We start from the raw sequence: 19,067 nt of genomic DNA on the forward strand, positions 1-19,067 counted from the left end.
TCACCTCGTCCAACCTCATTGTCAGTCCCTCACGTACCATCTGACATTGCTTCTGTGTCGCTATTAAGTCATTCTTAATGTCTTTTTGTGTTGCTTTTAACCCCCCGATTATAGCCGTGTTCTTTTCCACTTGGTCCACTAGTTCCTTTTGTCCCACTGTCAGCTGTTCTACTCCCTTCGTCAGACCCTCTATGCCCCCCTGTAACCTCGCCGTATTATTCCTCACCTCTTTCTCCATACGCTTTTCGCCTCGCTTTACCTCCTCGCGTACCCCCGAGACCTCCTCACCTTCACCTCGTCGTATCTCCTCCTTCATCTCCTCCATCTGGTTCCCCATCTGTTCGATTTCCCGGGGGGATTGCTCCCCTATTTCCCGCAATTTGTCTTCCATCCTATTTTCTAACCCCATTAACCCATTTTCCACCCCCTCTAACTGATTCTCCTGGGCAGCCATTCTATTTTCCACCCCCAATAACCCATTCTTTACCTCTTTTATCCCGTTGTCTAACCCCTCAAATTTAGCTTCTAGCCGTTCCCCCATTTCTCCCATTTTGCCCCCCATTTCTCCCATTTTGCCCCCCATTTCTCCCATTTTGCCCCCCATTTCTCCCCCCAATCGCTCACTATCAGCCCTCACTTCGTCCCTCATTACCCCCATTTGGCCCTCCAATCGCTCACCCTGAGCATCCATCCGGTTCCCCAAGTCCTTCCTCAGGTCTTCACTTGTCTGGACCATGAGCGGCCTTATTTGTATCATAAAGAGGTCCCAATTCACCGGTGCTGCTACGGTCACGGGCGCCACCAGATTTGGTGCCGCTGTAACCGCGTGCGCCAAGGCGCCATTTTGCGCGCCCGAAACCTCGTGCGCGAGGACGCCATTTTGCACGTCTGATACTCCCTCAACCACATTGCCAATGTTCTCCTCTACTTCGTCCCTCTGATCCTGGGTTACTCCTAACCCCTCCTCTAGCTCACCCACCGGCATCCGATCGCCTTGACCAGCCATGGCGCGATTTCAAAATTCGGGTTTTTGTAAAACAACACAAATTTCCAGCAGCTTGTAATTTTGAGCGCGTTAAGCGCGCTTCGGGTCCGTATCTCACTCCCAGACACCAATTGTTACGGACGCGGTTAAAGATGTTATTTTGACCGAGCAGTTGGTATTACCGCGACCGAACAGTGCTTCCTTGATTAATACCCGATTTGCCCCAAACTTTGGCCGGATCGCGCCACCGCTATTCAATCGGGAAAACTCTAAAGCGACCGAATACAAAGAGGAAGAAGACGTACAGAAGAGGACTTGGATTTATTATTTACACATATAAGTAGGAAGAAAGCAGTCACGTTTATTTACAGATGAGATTAGATACACAGTGCAACGCTAGCTTACCTACAGTCTTAATTAACCCAGGGACAGAACAAACAAGGACAGACTCACTTGGGGAATGATGATAGGACTGGCGGGAGATGGATGGCTGGCGGGATAGGGAGGTCCAACTAGTTCTGCAGCTGATCGACTCGTGGGCAGCCGCCGCTCCTTCGCGGCCCTGCTCCAAACTGCCGTCCAGGCCTCACGCTGCTGTGGCTGCAGTTTCGGTGGCTCCAGCTTCAGCAAATGCAGTTTCAGTGGCTCGAGCTGCAGTTCAACCCTGGACTTCTCTCGCAGTTTCGGTGGCTCGATCTGCAGCTCAACTCTGGTCTGCTCTCGCAGTTTCGGTGGCTCGATCTGCAGCTCAACTCTGGTCTGCTTTCGGACTCAACTCCGTCAAAGCTCATCTCCCGTCTGCTGCTGGGAAACGCCCTGCCGTGGGTTATATAGGCCCCACCCCTCAACCTTCGCGAACCTCCTCGATGTTTCTTTCCACACCCTCTCCAAGTCCAACCCCTTGTTCGTGGTTGGTTGAGTGGGGCTGACTCACTCCTCCCCTCTATGACGAGGTGGGGACCCGCCTTTCTTCCCCAACCCTGCCTCGTGGTCAATGGCGGCAATTGTTGGAGCGGAGGTAGTTTCCAATCGACGAAAGGGGGAATGGAGGTTTTGGGAGTGGGAATGAAGGGAATCTATCTCTTTCACTGGTGCAATGGAGTATTTCAATTAATGGGAGACACAGCCTTACCCTAAAACACATAATAAGATATAAGCTATCGAACAGGGGTATTCTATGATTAGCTGTGGTGTGGATGCTTTATGGACTAATTATGGGACGCCCTTTGACCTTTACACAGCTCCGGAGGCAGGAGGCACAGAATAACAATAATAATAATAATAAAGCACACAATCAAAAAAAATACAGTCCTCAAATCCGCAACAATATGATCCCTGACAAAAGGAACTTCATTGCAGGAGAAGGCCATCAGCACCTGCACAAGGGTTGCCAACCTATGGCTGTTTGTCCATGCTATATCCTTTTTTAAATGCTGAGCATCACGCAAGTAAGCAACAAGTAGCATTTTCAAATCCATTGGTAAACTAGAACGCCACTCAGTAGAGCGCATATTCCCGCCGTGGGTTTAGTTTGAATAATACTGTTGTGGTTTTTAGAGCCCTCCACTTTGTAAATATTGTAATATCCCTTATAAATAATCCCCTGTAAATATTCCCATTTTTGTGTAAAGGTCAAAGGTCGCACCCTAGTTAGGTCATATTGCAACACGTAGGACACCACAGGCTTCTTCTTTAGTTATCTCATTAGTATGTGTTCTAGTTAAGGATCTGTTCCCAATAGTTGAATCTGCGTTGCATTAATCAAATAAGATAGGCCCCATTTCGCTCATTATGCACTCTCTCTCTCTCCAAATTATCATGTGGCTGGGTTAGCAGCGTTCGCTGCATTGAGCCGTCATCGCTGCCTTAGCGCTGGCTCCAAACACCATTGAACACGAAGTCAGGCTTGGAGAAGAAGGGGGCGGAACGGCAAGAACGAGGTGTGGCCACGTCAACTCACCACCAGGGCGTGGCCGGTAAGCCCCCACCAGCCAACCAGGGCTGAGGTGAGCTCGTTAGTGGGCGTAGCCCTATGAAGGCGGCTTGATTTCAATGCGCGATCATATAAGTGCGAGCGCCAAGCCCTTTGACGGACTGCGCGAGGGGAGGTCATTGTGAACGAACTGCGCGGAGAGCGCTCGATTGATTGTCACTACATTGAGCGATCTGCGCGAGGGTACCCTCTGAGACGAACGTTGGGTGAGAGAGAGTTGGCACGAAGATTATGGACGCGGCATCCCAGTCCCTCGCATAATTATAAGGTCCGGTCGCGCACCAACGACATGCGAAGCTGCCTGCCATTCTTTGTGGCGGATCCGGAGCCTGGACCGGAACCCATCGCCTGGACCTTTCATCCCTGCTATTCCCCATTCGTGTAAGTGTGTTTGTACTGTCCTGGGCGTGTGATAAAATAAGAGTGTTTAAGGATTGCCCTGTGTATCTGCTTCTTCCTCTTCCTGTACAGTCTTACCCTTCGTTTCTTCCTTGGTTTAGGTTTTGTACATAATTAATAAACCTGTGTTCTTCCTTCTTATTCTTTTGGGTTTCCTCTCATCCGGTCGCTTTAGTGATTTCTCCATTGATATACGTGGCACGATTTGGCCAACGCTCAGGATCGGGTTTGTTTTATTGGTAACGGCTCGAGCTTCGGATTGCTAAACCGCTCGGCAATCTTCCATCTTGTCCGTGGCTCGAGCAGAAGTATCGCCCTGCTTTGCGGAGAGGTTGGCAAAGGTATCTGGGAACCCGTTGACCAGTCACCCTGGTCAACCTCAACCCCGCAAAGGAGCGCGATATCTTCTAGGACCCGGACGGCCAGCTTAATAGACGAGGGGATTAAACCCCCCTCGGTAAGGGGAGCGCCGTAATCCGAGATCCGCAACAATTGGTGTCAGGGAGTGGGATTGGACCCGAACCAAAGTTTTTAATCCATCCAAAAAATTTGGTCCAAAAAATTATGAGCGGCCAAAATTATTTTTAAAACCCAAATTAAGGTCGTGCCATGGATAATCAAGGTGATTGGATGCCGGTAGGGGAGAATGAGGAGGTAGAATCGACCCAGGACCCCAGGGAAGAGGTGGGAGTAATGCAGGAGGAAAGCAAAGAAGGTGCGGTAGCGGGGGTTGCAGGTGCACAAGATGGCGGCACCTCATGTGGCAACGAGGGCCGTGCCTGCTGCACAAATCGGGGGGATGAATGTGCAGGACCTCATGGCGCAGATTCATGCAGCCATACAAATGCGGAATATGGAATTGAGAAATGAATTGAGGAATGATATGGGAGACCAAATTGGCAGACTAAAAAATGATTTGGGAAGCAAATTGGGGGGATTAGGAAGCAAATTGGGGGGATTAGGAAGCAAATTGAGGGGTTTGGAAACCAAATTGAGGGGTTTGGAAACAGAATGAGTGACCGCATACAAAAATGTGGGGAGGACCTAGACCGCATAGCAGGCGGGAGAGGCGCATCAGTACGCAGCGAGGTAACGCGACTCGAGGAGCGCGGATTGAACGAGGCAGAGCAGAGCACGGTTAAAATGACCGGGATAGAGATCGCGACCCGGGGTATGGGGAAGCCGGCGACCGCCGAAGTAGAAAAAATTGTAAGCGCGCCAGTGGTCGTCGGGCTTAACAAGGAAAAAGAATTAATTCAAATTGGAAAAGAAATAGTGGAAATTGGGTTAGAAGAGACGCCGGACATAGAAAAGCACTCGCGGCAGGGAGAAATGGAATGTGCCCAAAGTCCATGTTCGCATCATGATGCCGTGCTTATTAACCCCAATGAAAGTTTGCAGGTGGTGGAGGAACAAAGAAGAGGAAGTGCCCAGGTGAGTCGGGTTGTGTTTGGTGCAAAAAGAATTTTCGCGCGCTTGGGATGCAGGCGTAACCCAGGCGCTCGTAAAAGGTCCGTGGTGCCAGTTTTGAATGGCAATGGCGCGCGTGTGCGAACGGCGCCGAAGCGCGAGTGTGATACCAAGTGCGAGGGAGAATGCACGACAGAGTGTGATAGTGGGAGTGATTATGATACAGAGGGTGAGTTGGTTGTGGCGGGTGTGCCAGAACGCACACCTGAGTTGGTTGTGGCGCATGTGCGGGAGGGCACATCAGAGCGCGTGAGTGGGTATGTGCAAGAGTGCACACCCACGAGTGTTACGGAGGACGTAACGGAGGACGTAACGGAGGAGAGGTGTGGAATGGAGTCTGTGAGCGGAATGAGTGTGCCTGGGTGGTGTGCACGGAGAGAGAGTGCGGTGACGAAATGTCCAGAGTGTATGGAGACACCTGGATGTGTGAGTGTAAAAGGGGTCGCGTATGCGTGTGAGCAAGCAAGTCAAGCATCGACGTTGACCGGGACAGCGTTTATGCCGACGCGAGCCCTCGGTGCGCGGTGTTCGTTGTGTACTGCGGGAACCGGCGAGGGTCGTAATCACGGCGGTTTCAAAAGAACCGCCGTGAGCGATCCGCGCCGGGCCCCGCTCTGCACGGTCGGTTCCGCACCAGGCAAAGCGGGCGGCCCGGTTCGAGGGGAGGTAGGAGGGGCCGGCGCGGCACCCCCTTGTGGTGGCGGCGTTCCACCCGGGCAAGGCTGGGCCATCGCGCGTGGCAGCGCAAGGCCTTGCGCCGGGATGGTGCCTTGAGCCTTGGCCCGACTAAACCTCCTCCCCTGAATCGAATGCCGGATGGACTCAACCTACAGTCGACCCAAACCACCCGCATGCATTGCTCGGCTTTGCGAAGCCGAGCTGTAAAGAACGCATGGACATACCGAGGAGGCTCAGATATAGCGGACTGTGATGATGCTAGTGTTATTGTTTGGAATTGATAGGGAATTGGCTTGAAATTACTAGTGATTCGAAATTGGGATTAGTGATGGTTGGAAATTGATACCCAGTGTCGGCGGGTGGTATCCCTACCATCCCTCACACACCTGGGGCAAAGGAGCTTTAGTTTTATGGGGATTGGCTGTATAAACTAGCCCGGGAGGGTTAGGTTAATGATTCGGGAAATAGCTGACAATAGGTAACTGTAGATTTAAGTAGCGACATTTATACCTGTAGTGGGGACGCTGAATAGCTTAGTTTGGATGATAACGACGAGGGAGTGATTAATATAAGGGAAGACGGGGAGCACGAGTTTCAGAAGGGAGTAGTCAGCTTAGATGATGCTGTGTGTTTGTGGTGAGGGTGATGAAGTGAGGTAATGCTCGTGAGAGATGTGTGTCATTGCTTGGATTGAGTGAATGCGCCTGGAGGAAAGGAGGGTGCAAGTGCCACCAGGTGTGTGGGCACAATAGTGCAAGTGAAAGTACAGGTGTATGGAGAATGGTTATATGGAATAGATGGTATGGAATAAATGGAGTATGGAATGGATGGTGTGGAGTGAGTAGTGTGGAATATGTGGAGTGGAGTGCATGGTGCCGAAGAGTGGATGGGGGAAGATGGACCCCTTCACGAATACCCGGGGAGGGTAGTTTAAAAGTAGGTAGAGGGAGTAGGTAAATTGTGGTTGGATATTGACATCTGTGGTGCGAGAGTAGCAGAGTACTGCTTTGAGGGGTGCATTAGTGGAGTAAATTGGCTGGGCGTGTGGCCTGTTAGTACGTATGATTAAATGGGCACTCCGCCACTGTTAGTCTGTCGGCCAGGTGAGGCCGCAGGTAGGCTCTCGGAGCCAGTAGAGTTCAATGGGGCCCGAGGATCCGGAGGACGGACCCGGTTAGCCCGACGCCAGAGAGGGCGGTAGTGGGGTGAGAGCGCCAGAGGGCCTTCCCCATGTAGGTTAGGGTAAGGAGCAGGTAAGCTCGGGAGACAACTGCAGTGGCGGAGGTGTGCAGGTGAGCAGACCTGCTGGGAGCGCCACACGACCCAGCCCTGAAATTGTGCGAGGGCACAGGGAGTAGGATCGGGAGAGTGAGACCCCAAATTGGTGAGCACCAGTTTGGTCAATGGGAGTTCGGTTCTTAGAACCACATAGTGTAAAATGGCCAATGGTTTTGCAGGGAAAGTACCTGGGTAGATTAAAAGTGTTAAAGTCATTTAGAAGGTAGTTAGGATTGGAAGTCTCTTGGCACCATCTGCATCCACTCACCAGGGTGACAGGACTTCACACCACTGGTTTGTGCAAATGTCTGGTATGTAAGACGCATCATGATGTGGGTGTGACATTGCTCATTGTTCCATCTCTTCCTCCTTATGAGGGATTGATGGTAAATTCGGAATAGAGGGATTAATGAGAAATTGGGATTGATGACGAATTTGGTATAGAGGGGAGATATGGGGAAGACAAGACGTAGCGACGAATTTGTAAATTGTGTAAATACGGGGTAAGGGCAAGGGTAGACAAGGGTAGATCTTCTTTCCCCACTCATGGACCGTGGTCTTTGTGTGCAGAGGGGAAAGTGTGCAGGTGTGGCAGTTGTGTGCCCGCACCCTCACTGCTGCCTGCCTGGACCGGTACCACACTTATGGACCGCACGTTGTTGTGGCCGAGCACCACCATATGGACCACAGGTCTGTGGCCAAGCACCACATTCATGGACCCCACATTTTGGGGCCTGGCACCTCTGCTGGGGACCGGCCATTGTGGCCAGGGAGATCTTGCTTGCGGACCACGGTAAAGGTGGCACCTAAGCCATGCAGGTGGACCACCTTAGGTGGCCCCTGCTGGCCATAATTAAAGAAATGGACACGTTTTGTGCCTTCTTTTTAGTACCAACTAGGCAGCAAGCAAGAAGTCGTCCAGGAACATCGGCCCAGCAGCCAAGAACATCGGCCAGCAGAGAAGACGTCGCACGTCATCTGCTGATTATTATTTGAACTGTGATGACTGTGCACCGGATGGTGCTTTTTGGCATTTTGGTGCTTTGGTGTTTTTGGTGCTTATTGGTGCTGGTGGTATCGGTGCAGTGCAGTGTATGCCTTTCCTCTTCTCAAAAGATCTTCTTTTTGTTTCCCAAAAGACAGGTCCTGGGTTCGCGTGTAAATACCAACTAGTGTCTTTGTAAATAATGCTCCCCACCGTCAATATGTAGTTTGAAAATTAATTCCGTGATTCTGTTATTCTGTGGGCATGAGTCTGATAGACAGAATGCAACGCAGCAGGCGGGACATACTTAGTTGTTTTTAAAAATGTCGCACTCAGGGTGAAGTTAATAGTAGAGGGTTACCACCCCTGAGTGTCACAATAAGTTAAAGTTCTGTCGGGCCGGGCCGGCCCTGGAGGTAATGAGGCTGCAGTGTTATGGTTTATAGAACCCTCCACTTTGTAAATATTGTAATATCCCTTATAAATAATCCCCTGTAAATATTCCCATTTTTGTGTAAAGGTCAAAGGTCGCACCCAAGTTAGGTCATATTGCAACACGAAGGACACCATAGGCTTCTTCTTTAGTTATCTCATTAGTATGTGTTCTAGTTAAGGATCTGTTCCCAATAGTTGAATCTGCGTTGCATTAATCAAATAAGATAGGCCCCATTTCACGCATTATGCACTCTCTCTCCAAATTATCACGTGGCTGGGTTAGCAGTGTTCGCTGCATTGAGCCGTCATCGCTGCCTTAGCGCTGGCTCCAAACGCCATTGAACACGAGGTCAGGCTTGGAGAAGAAGGGGCGGAGCGGCAAGAACGAGGTGTGGCCACGTCAACTCACCACCAGGGTGTGGCCGGTAAGCCCCCACCAGCCAACCAGGGCTGAGGTGAGCTCGTTAGTGAGCATAGCCCTATGAGGGCAGCTTGATTTCAACGCGCGAGCATATAAGCGCGAGCGCCAAGCCCTTTGACGGACTGCGCGAGGGGAGGTAATTGTGAACGAACTGCGTGGGGAGCGCTCGATTGATTGTCACTGCATTGAGCGATCTGCGCGAGGGTACCCTCTGAGACAAACGTTGGGCGAGAGAGAGTTGGCACGAAGATTATGTACGCGGCATCCCAGTCCCTCGCATAATTATAAGGTCCGGTCGCGCGCCAACGACACGCAAAGCTGCCTGCCATTCTTCGCGGCGGATCCGGAGCCTGGATCGGACCCCATCGCTTGGACCTTTCATCCCTGCTATTCCCCATTCGTGTAAGTGTGTTTGTACTGTCCTGGGCGTGTGATAAAATAAGAGTGTTTAAGGATTGCCCTGTGTATCTGCTTCTTCCTCTTCCTGTACAGTCTTACCTTTCGTTTCTTTCTTGGTTTTGGTTTTGTACATCTATCTATAATTCCAGTAATCTCTGTCTGTACGTTTGTCTGTGACCGCTGTTTCTCGACAACCACGGGTCCGATATACTTTTAACTTGCCAGGTATATTGCTGGGGACCCGAGGATGTGCCTTTTCAAGGTTTCATATTAATCGGACAATTACTTACCGAGCTATGTCCAAAAAACGATTCAACCAATCAGAGAGCAGCGAACGATCGCGTGTGCCGAACGTGGCGGGCACACTCTGCCTCGGATGGCACATTTGAGAGCGTATTCATTTATTTCACGTTTGCAAACTATGTTGGCGTTAAACTATGTTTTACAACTAATAAAAACGAATTTGCGTTTCATTCGCTTTCCTGCGCGTTTGTGCACGCGATGGCGATTTCTTTACCAAACTCCGGAAGCCGTTCGCTTTGGACCAAACCATTGCATGTAAATAGAGGGGGGGGATTGTCACCACTCGCAAGCCGTTCGCTTTGGACCAAACCATTTCATGTAAATAGAGGGGGCGGGGGGGGATATAATTTTAGATATAGATATAGTACGGGCATGCCCTAGTAATTAATAAACCTGTGTTCTTCCTTCTTATTATTTTGGGTTTCCTCTCATCCGGTCGCTTTGGTGATTTCTCCATTGATATACGTGGCACGATTTGGCCAACGCTCAGGATCAGGTTAATTTTATTGCTAACGGCTCAAGCTTCGGATTGCTAAACCGCTCGGCAATCTTCCATCTTGTCCGTGGCTCGAGCAGAAGTATCGCCCTGCTTTGCGGAGAGGTTGGCAAAGGTATCTGGGAACCCGTTGACCAGTCACCCTTGTCAATCTCAACCCCGCAAAGGAGCGCGATATCTTCTAGGACTCGGACGGCCAGCTTAATAGACGAGGGGATTAAACCCCCCTCGGTAAGGGGAGCGCCGTAATCCAAGATCCGCCACAATACGATTTGTCTAACATCCCCTCTCCCCAAAACAATAAATGAAAAAGAAAGTAAGCCCTTGTAGTGAAATCGTATCCGTACTGAACCCGGGTGGGGATGCTCGCTGCTCGCTGTCATTGTTGTCCCCACTAGGGGCGTGACTATAAGACCCGTTGCTGTGTCAGTGCTCCGAGACTTCTCCCTTGTGACATGTTACATCGGTAGCCTCGTTAATGGTACGCCTTTATAGAATATCTAGCTTGCTTGCATTGACTGATATGAATGGCTTTATGAGATGTCGCATCGTATGCTTATTGTGTATTTCTACTTACAGGAATGATCTGATGATCTAAATGCAATTAAACCAAACCGTTGGACTAAAAGTTGTGCGGACCTGAATGGTTTTCCACAACACTTAATTGCATTTATGATCTGCTGACATGGCTGGCAACAAGACGTTGACGGTGTCCATTTTCAGCGCCGACCCACAAGCCACGGACGGAGGCTTGCAACTCAAGCACTGGCTCAAGCAACTGGAGCATCTCTTTAATGAGCCTGATACCGCTCCGACGCCTGCCGCGAAGCTGGCAATATTACACTCAAAAATCGACTACCGGGTCTACCACGCGGTCGCTCAATGCACGACGTATGATCTTACCGTCGCGGAGCTCAAGCGGCTTTATATAAAAGAAAAAAGCCCTGTGTATGCGCGTTATTTGCTGCAGACGCGACGGCAGCAACCCAACGAGCCTATGGATCATTACGCCCAGGAGCTCCGGCAGCTCATGCTGGACAGCGCCCAGCCACGGACTCCCGAGCAGGCTAAAGATGATCGACTTTTAGATGCCTTCATAGCAGGGGTCTCCTCTCAGGAACTACGTCTCAAACTCTTGGAGAAGACCGACCTGACCTTCGCTACGGCGGTTGAGCAAGCGACGGTGTATACCGAAGCGCGGATGCAATCGAACGCCTATGATCGCACGCGCCTTTTGGCGGGCACCTCACTACACGCCCGGCCGGAGAGGACCACTGACGAGGACGTGGATCCGCCTGCTGAACTCCGGGATGCTCCGGAGGATGACCCTACCCTGACAGCTGCCGTTACGACCAGCAGACCCAAGGCCTTGCGCGGGGCCGCATGTTTTTTTTGTGGAGGGCCTCGTCATGCCCGAGTCGTGTGTCCGGCACGTGACGCTATTTGCCATTTGTGCTCGCTAAAGGGACATTACGCGAAAGTGTGCAAGAAATCGGCACGCGGCTCGCGGCCCTTCGACTCGCGCAGCCGCGGTCGCGCAGGCGCGGCAACCTTGAACGGGCTTGTAGCAGAACCCACGAGCCCAGCGCCTTACCCGTCTTCGAAGGGGAGGGCCCCTCGCTGCGGCCCGCTGGGCGCTCAGACAACCTTGACTGGCGCCACCGGAAAGCCACCACCGTCTCATTCTCCATCGGGGACAAAGGCCGCGTCCTTGGCCAAACCTCGAGCCACGCAAGGGAAGAAACAGCTTTCGAATACTACGGAAGCCTTTTGTCAAAGCGACCAAACGAAAAAGGCGATTTCGAATACTACTACGGAAGCCTTTTGTCAAAGCGACCAAACGAAAAAGGCGATTTCGAATACTACGGAAGCCTTTTGTCAAAGCGACCAAACGAAAAAGGCGATTTCGGCTACAACGGAAGCCTTTATCTGCCAGGAGTGTCAAAAGGCGATGTCAAATACTACTGAGGCCTTTTCTCATCGGATTTTGAATCGCGAAACACCGGAATGCTGGGGAAAGCCCTCTGATGACGATAATGGATTCCCCATGGTCAACGCAGACTCCGGCCACGATCGCAAAACTGCTGCTGGTGTAGGATCCACCCGCGAGGCTGGTCCGACCCATTCGGGGGGCTCAGTCCCGCTCCCAGCTGCCTCGTCTGGCCTGGCTCAAGCCCTTATTCCCCTTATGGTTGAGGGCCATTGTGTTCAGGCCTTGGTGGACACCGGATCTACGGATAGTTTTATCGACCAGCGACTTGTGCTCAGGCATGGATGGCGGATCGGGCGGTCTACACGACGGATCTTCATGGCATCCCAGGGACTCCGGCTTAGCACAAAAGGGGAATGCCGATTGAAACTAGTGCTAAAGGGACGGGTTTTCCCTGATGTACACCTTATGGTTTTACCCGCATTATGTGCTGATATTCTGCTAGGACACGATTTTCTTAAGCTGCATGGACGTCTGGTAATGGAGTTCGGTGGGCCTGACACTCTTGTTGTGGGGGCGGACGACGCGCTAACGGTGTGCGCCCTAGCGCAAATGGACGTCCGTCCGCTTTCGCTGTTCCCCAATCTAACCTCCGACTGTACCCCTGTCGCGGTAAAATCGAGACGCTACTCCCGCGCGGACATGCAATTCATTGCGGACGAAACGACTCAGCTCTTGAAAGACGGCATCATAGAACCTAGTAGGTCGCCGTGGCGTGCCCAGGTCTTAGTGGTGCGCAGTGAGGCCCATCGCAAACGCATGGTAATCGACTATTCCCAAACGATTAACCGCTTTACACAGCTGGATGCCTACCCCCTTCCGGGGATGGACGCGCTAGTGCAACAGGTGTCCCAGTATTCGGTCTATAGTACTCTCGATCTCCGTAGTGCGTACCACCAGATCCCTATCTCTAGGGCGGATCGTATCTATACCGCTTTCGAGTCGGGGCAGCGGTTGTACCAATTTACACGATTGCCCTTTGGGGTGACGAACGGGGTCGCTTGTTTCCAGAGGGCCATGGATGACCTCGTTGCGCGGGAGCACTTAACCGATGTTTTCGTCTACCTCGATAACCTTACGGTTTGTGGATATGACCAAGGGCACCATGACGCTAATCTGAAGCGCTTCCTTGAGGTCGCGCAACGGTATCACTTAACTATGAACGAGGATAAGTGCCGATACTCCCTACGCACCATAGATCTTCTGGGGTACACCGTGACCCATGGCTCTGTCTCTCCGGATAAGGAACGTCTGCGACCTTTGCTCGACATGGCCCCTCCCTGCGATCGGGCTTCCCTGAAACGCGCCCTTGGGCTGTTCGCCCATTACTCCAAATGGGTGCAAAATTTCTCCGCGAAACTTCGCCCCCTTGTGGCCTGCGACACCTTTCCCCTGAGTTCGGCCGCATTGACGGCCTTTGAAGGACTTAAGACCGACATCGCCCGAGCCGCCGTAGCAACCATTGACGAGAGCGGCTCGTTCGTCCTCGAAAGTGACGCCTCGGATCAGGCCATCGCGGCGACCCTCTCCCAAGGGGGACGTCCCGTGGCTTTCTTTTCACGGACTCTTACCTCCGCTGAGCGGCGGCACTCGTCCGTTGAAAAGGAAGCGTATGCGATCGTCGAGTCTATTCGGCGATGGCGCCCGTACCTACTCGGGCGGAGCTTCCAAATCATCACGGACCAGCAAAGCGTTGCGTTCATGTACGACACCTTACACGCCCAGCGCATTAAGAACGAGAAAATCACTCGCTGGCGTATCGAACTCGCCGACTTCTGTTACACCATCAAATATCGCCCAGGGAAGGATAACCAGGCCGCCGATGCCTTATCGCGCCCCACTACATGTGCTGGTATCACCTCGTTGGAGGGCCTACGGGTGCTGCATGCTACTGCGGGCCATCCCGGCGTAACGCGTTTCGCTCATTTCGTGCGGAGTGGGAATCTCCCTTACTCGATTGACGATATCCGCCGTATCTGTCGCGACTGCGCTATCTGCGCGGAAATCAAACCGCGTTTCTATAACCCCCCTATGGGGACTCTGGTGAAGGCTACACGCCCGTGGGAACGCTTGGCGATGGATTTCAAGGGCCCTTTGCCGGTGTCGAGCGGCTCTCGCTATCTGCTCACTATCGTTGATGAGTACTCACGATTCCCCTTTGCTTATATGTGCGCGGACATGACTGCTGCCACGGTGATGCGTTGCTTACAGAACTTGTTCTCAATGTTCGGTTACCCGGCCTATGTCCATACCGACCGGGGTGCAGTCTTCTTGTCTCAGGAGGTGCGCGGCTATCTGCTCCAAAACAACGTTGCGTCTAGTTACACCACGCCGTATAGACCCCAGGCTAATGGGCAGATCGAACGCTTCAACGGGATTATCTGGAGGGCCGTCATGCTCCATCTCCGGACCCACGGCCGGGGCCTCGATAAATGGGCTTGGTCGCTACCTGCGGCGTTGAACTCAATCCGGGCACTCCTGAGTACGGCAACTAACCAAACTCCCCACGAGCGTCTTTTCCACCACCCCAGGAGCTCGGGGTGTATACGGTCTTTGCCCAGTTGGCTCGCTGGGCCCGGGCCGGCCTACCTTAAACGGGCAGTTCGCGCGAGCAAGTACGACCCCCTTGTGGACAAAGTGCAGATTCTCCAGGCTAATCCTGAGCATGCTCGTGTGATGACGTCTGATGGTCGTGAGACTACTGTCTCCGTTCGTCATCTTGCCCCTTGCGGGGTCGACGACCTTAGTAGGGAATCGGACGAACCAGTCGAACCCGTCTATGAGACTATGACCTCTCCCGACGCTCCCATCGCCGACAGTCCACCGACCCTCCCCCCGTCGAGACTGCCCGGGTCCGACGACTTGGCGTTACCCCCTTCATCACCCGACCCTGTTGACGCCTCTGACACCGGGGATACAGGGTTACGAGACGCCGTACCCGGGGAATTTCGAACGCGTGCTGGCAGAGAAATTCGCCGCCCGGCCCGCTACGGTTGGGCCGACTAATACTCCGCGCCCATGCTGACGCTCACTCGCTTTTAGCCACGCGGCCGTATAATTCTGACGGGGGGTGAATGTAGTGAAATCGTATCCGTACTGAACCCGGGTGGGGATGCTCGCTGCTCGCTGTCATTGTTGTCCCCACTAGGGGCGTGACTATAAGACCCGTTGCTGTGTCAGTGCTCCGAGACTTCTCCCTTGTGACATGTTACATCGGTAGCCTCGTTAATGGTACGCCTTTATAGAATATCTAGCTTGCTTGCATTGACTGATATGAATGGCTTTATGAGATGTCGCATCGTATGCTTATTGTGTATTTCTACTTACAGGAATGATCTGATGATCTAAATGCAATTAAACCAAACCGTTGGACTAAAAGTTGTGCGGACCTGAATGGTTTTCCACAACAGCCCTAACTGTCAGAGAATTTATTTTGATATATCTCGGGATTAGAGGAGAAAAACATCATTTAAGAATAAGAATAAAAGCTTTAATGCAGTAAAACAGAAAAAAATCTTTCCAAAAAAAATTCCTGGATCCGGAATAATATCCTGAGCTTCATCAAAAACTAATCAATTCTTCCTTATCCCAAGGGCAATCATCCCACCAACTTTCATCCAAATCCGTTCAGAACTTTTCCAGATATCTTGTTCACAAACACACAAACACACACAGACACGATCGAATGCATTACTCCCTGGCGGGAGTAATAATAACATTGATGTTACAATTAATAAATTCATGTTACATGTTGTGTAGTCTTTGTATCTCGACTTTGAAGTGTTATCATAACTAGGATGCTAAAGTTACGTATTGCTCAAATTACTTCATACGATGCCAGGCATGTATGACTGACTGCTGTCATATATGCTCGACATCACTGCTTCCATTGCATTGTTTATGAAAGTTGTTGCATTCTCCATAAGGGAATACACCATGGTAGCCAAACATTCAAGCAGGTATGTTACAGAGAGAGAGAGAGACAGAGACAAACAAACCTTGGAGGGCAAAGGATATCTTCAAGGAACTCTTCAATCTTGAGTGTGTCTGTTTTGACTCCACCATTGAAGGTCAGGAAAGGTGGCTGGGTACCAGGTGCTAAGTTGGCAAGATGAGCAGATTTTCTGTAAGAGTAATTAAAAAAACAGTTTTGAAATCTCTAGAGCAATTTTTTTTTTTTTTTTTTTGCTTTGTCCCCATACACATCCCTTCTTCCCTTGATGGGTAAAGCTCAAAACTGAATTGGTCGTTCAATAACAAAGTAGAACATTAAAGTTGAGATGTACTTGTCATGTTCAGAAAATACACACGTCCATGCTGTGAGACACACCATGCAGAAATACACCTCACCACCACATAATTAAAAACACCTCACCACCACATAATTAAAAACACCTCACCACCACATAATTCAAAATACCTCACCACCACGTGATTCAAAACCACCACAATGTCATTAAAAACACTTTACAACCACGGAAACAAAAGTTTGAGGGAGTCGTTAAGTGAGAACACAGACACTGCCCAGATGTGTAGATATATAGATAAATGGCTGTACCCGAGTTGCCGTTTTGTCATGGTTTAAACCAATCATAATTCAAACAATAATTCAAAATATTCAATATTCAAATGTATTTGTAATATACGTGATATCACAATATTCAAATATATATATATATATATATCAGTCACTATGCGATTTCATACCATCAGTGGTGAACCGCCATTAAGGTATCCCATCCAGCTATGCTGTACCTTAATGGGAGCGATAAGTGCCATCTGCCACATGGCACATTATCTCTGGTATCCACTCATTATATGGAATCCCCTGGATGCAGCCGGGAGCAAACCAATCCAAATATATGTGCAGTTCTCCAGCTTTCAATGAGCGCAAGTAATGACGTCACTGCCATGTACATACGCTCTGCCTGTCAAGCTCTCAAGAGAACCCTCTGACAGAGCAGAATTTTGATCTCAGTTCAGATACTGTCATAAGTGTATGTAAAACTCACAGTTACCGACCTGGTTTCGCCCTTTTTTGGGGCTCATCAGGGCAACGCAGTGAGTACTGCATACACTTATGACTCTGAAAACCTTTCGGTTATATACCAGTCACTATGCGATTTCATACCATCAGTGGTGAACCGCCATTAAGGTATCCCATCCAGCTATGCTGTACCTTAATGGGAGCGATAAGTGCCATATATATATTATGTCATATATATATATTATATTATGTCATAAATATATATATTATGTCATATATACATATATATATTATATTATTTCACATATATGCGTTCTATATATTTTCAATTCAGTGCGCCCGTGATTTGTGGCATAGACATGACCATTGGGCCTTCACGGTGTAATTTGTGCGAGGCTTTTGTCCGAGTGAGCTTGAGTCGAGAGGGCGAATGTACGGGTTGGGAATGTACGGGTCTCCTTTCCCCCGCCCGGCAACGCCGGTACTGGAGGACGTCACAGGATCGGTGAGTCTCCAAAATCCGCTTCGTGCTGTTGCGAATATGCAGGACTATGTCCGATTGTTGTGCTGCTCTCCGACCATGAGAACTGCAACGTCATTGTTGACTGGCCATCCCCTTCCCTCCCCTCCCCCCTCCCCCTCCCTTTTCTTCCCCCTCCCCCCTCCCCCTATATATATATACGATGGTATCTGTAATCTGGTTCTCCAACCTAATGAGCGGACAACATGACGTCATCGCCTAGCATAGTGACTGATATATATATATATATATATATATATATATATATATATATATATATATACAGACTTGGCATTTAATATGGAATTTTTTTTTTGTGGGGGTGAACTTACTTTTCAAGATGACTTAGAACCAAAAGTTCATTGGAATTATGTTGAAAGTATTCTAGATTTTGTTAATGTGACCTTTAAAAGAAACAAAAACCACATTTGACATTTCGAAGCAAATAAATTGATCCTTGAAAGTGATGTAAACTGATATCGAACTCAATTCACGGACAGTACTGTGTTAAACTTCTGTACGTTTTCCAGAAGTATCTCTTTATTTTGCACATTAGCCAAAAAAAAATTCAACAAAAACAAAAGCTAAATTATAAATGGGATTACGGACAGTAAAATTGCAGTTCAGTACTTCGTGTAACCCCCACGAGCATTCAGGAGAGACCGTACACGTCGAGGCATGCTGTTCACGAGATTTGCCAAGGTTTGGACAGGAATTGCTTGCCATGCAGTGACAATAGTCTGCTGCAATTCACGCACAGAGGTCGGCTGCTGGTCCAGGTTGTCGATTTGACGCGTTAATTCTGCCCACAAGTTCTCTATCGGATTCATATCCGGGGACATGGCAGGCCACTCGATATGCTCTACACCACGGTCAGCAAGAAAGTGTTGGATCATGCGAGCACGATGAGGCCGTGCATTGTCATCTTGGAAGACAAAGTTTCCTCGAAAGGCTGCACGAGCAAATGGAAGCAATGTTTCTTCCAGAATGACCCTGTACTTGAACTGGTTCAGGTTTCCATTCAGAACAACCAGGTCAGTTTTGCCCCCTGCATAAAAAGCAGCCCAAACGGTCACCCCACCACCTTCAGCTTGGACTCTTGGCACTATAAAATCTTCGTTGTGGGCTTCATGCACTTGTCTGCGCACTCGGACGCGGCCATCTTGACGATAGACCAGAAATCTAGACTCGTCACTGAAGGTCACGTGATTCCAGTGTCCTGGCTGCCATTGAAGGTGCTCTCTGGCCCACTGCAATCGGCGCTGGCTGTGTTGTCTGGTCAGGCGTAGCTTTCTCAGGGGACGCCTGGCACGATAGCCTGCTTGAACCAGTCGTTGGTTGACCAGGCTTCTGGATACAGGCACAATTGTCAGTTGCTGCCACTCAGCCCTAAGCCGATTAGCTGACTTGGTACGGCCATTGCAGACTCACCGGTGCAGCTGGCGATCATCTCTCCTTGTGGTTCTGCGTGTACGTCCTGGCCTCGGTATTGGAGTAGGGACACCCCTCTGAGAATTTCGTTTCAGGATCTTTGACACCTGACCTTGAGTGATGCCATACTGCCGAGCAATAGCATGCTGTTTCATGCCAGAATTTCGTAAAGCCACGACTCCATGACAAACAGCATTGTCAAGTTGACGGACCATCTCCAGAGGAAGCGGCAATAACTTTTGTAGACGTGCAGCAGTTGTTTTCCACTAATACAGAACGCAACAACCATTATATACC

The 19,067-nt window shown here is 50.2% G+C and overlaps 2 protein-coding genes across 2 annotated transcripts in view; one reads left to right on the forward strand and one right to left on the reverse strand.

Moving 5' to 3' along the window:
* Window positions 1-19,067, reverse strand: part of LOC137422029 (chloride intracellular channel protein 4) — a 54,713-nt gene that overhangs the window by 15,127 nt on the left and 20,519 nt on the right. The window contains exon 3 of the mRNA XM_068108712.2: window positions 15,831-15,956. Coding sequence (XP_067964813.2) covers window positions 15,831-15,956 — 126 coding nt within the window. The remainder of the gene's footprint in view (window positions 1-15,830; window positions 15,957-19,067) is intronic.
* On the forward strand, window positions 10,305-15,200 carry LOC144891001 (uncharacterized). The gene is made up of 2 exons (XM_078772996.1): window positions 10,305-10,323; window positions 10,422-15,200. Exon 2 carries the CDS (start codon window positions 10,528-10,530, stop codon window positions 14,836-14,838), a length of 4,311 nt encoding a protein of 1,436 aa, XP_078629122.1. The 5' UTR covers window positions 10,305-10,323; window positions 10,422-10,527; the 3' UTR covers window positions 14,839-15,200.

Source organism: Myxine glutinosa, chromosome 2, assembly GCF_964187855.1.
Source record: "Myxine glutinosa chromosome 2, kmMyxGlut1.1, whole genome shotgun sequence".
Lineage (NCBI taxonomy): Eukaryota > Metazoa > Chordata > Myxini > Myxiniformes > Myxinidae > Myxine > Myxine glutinosa.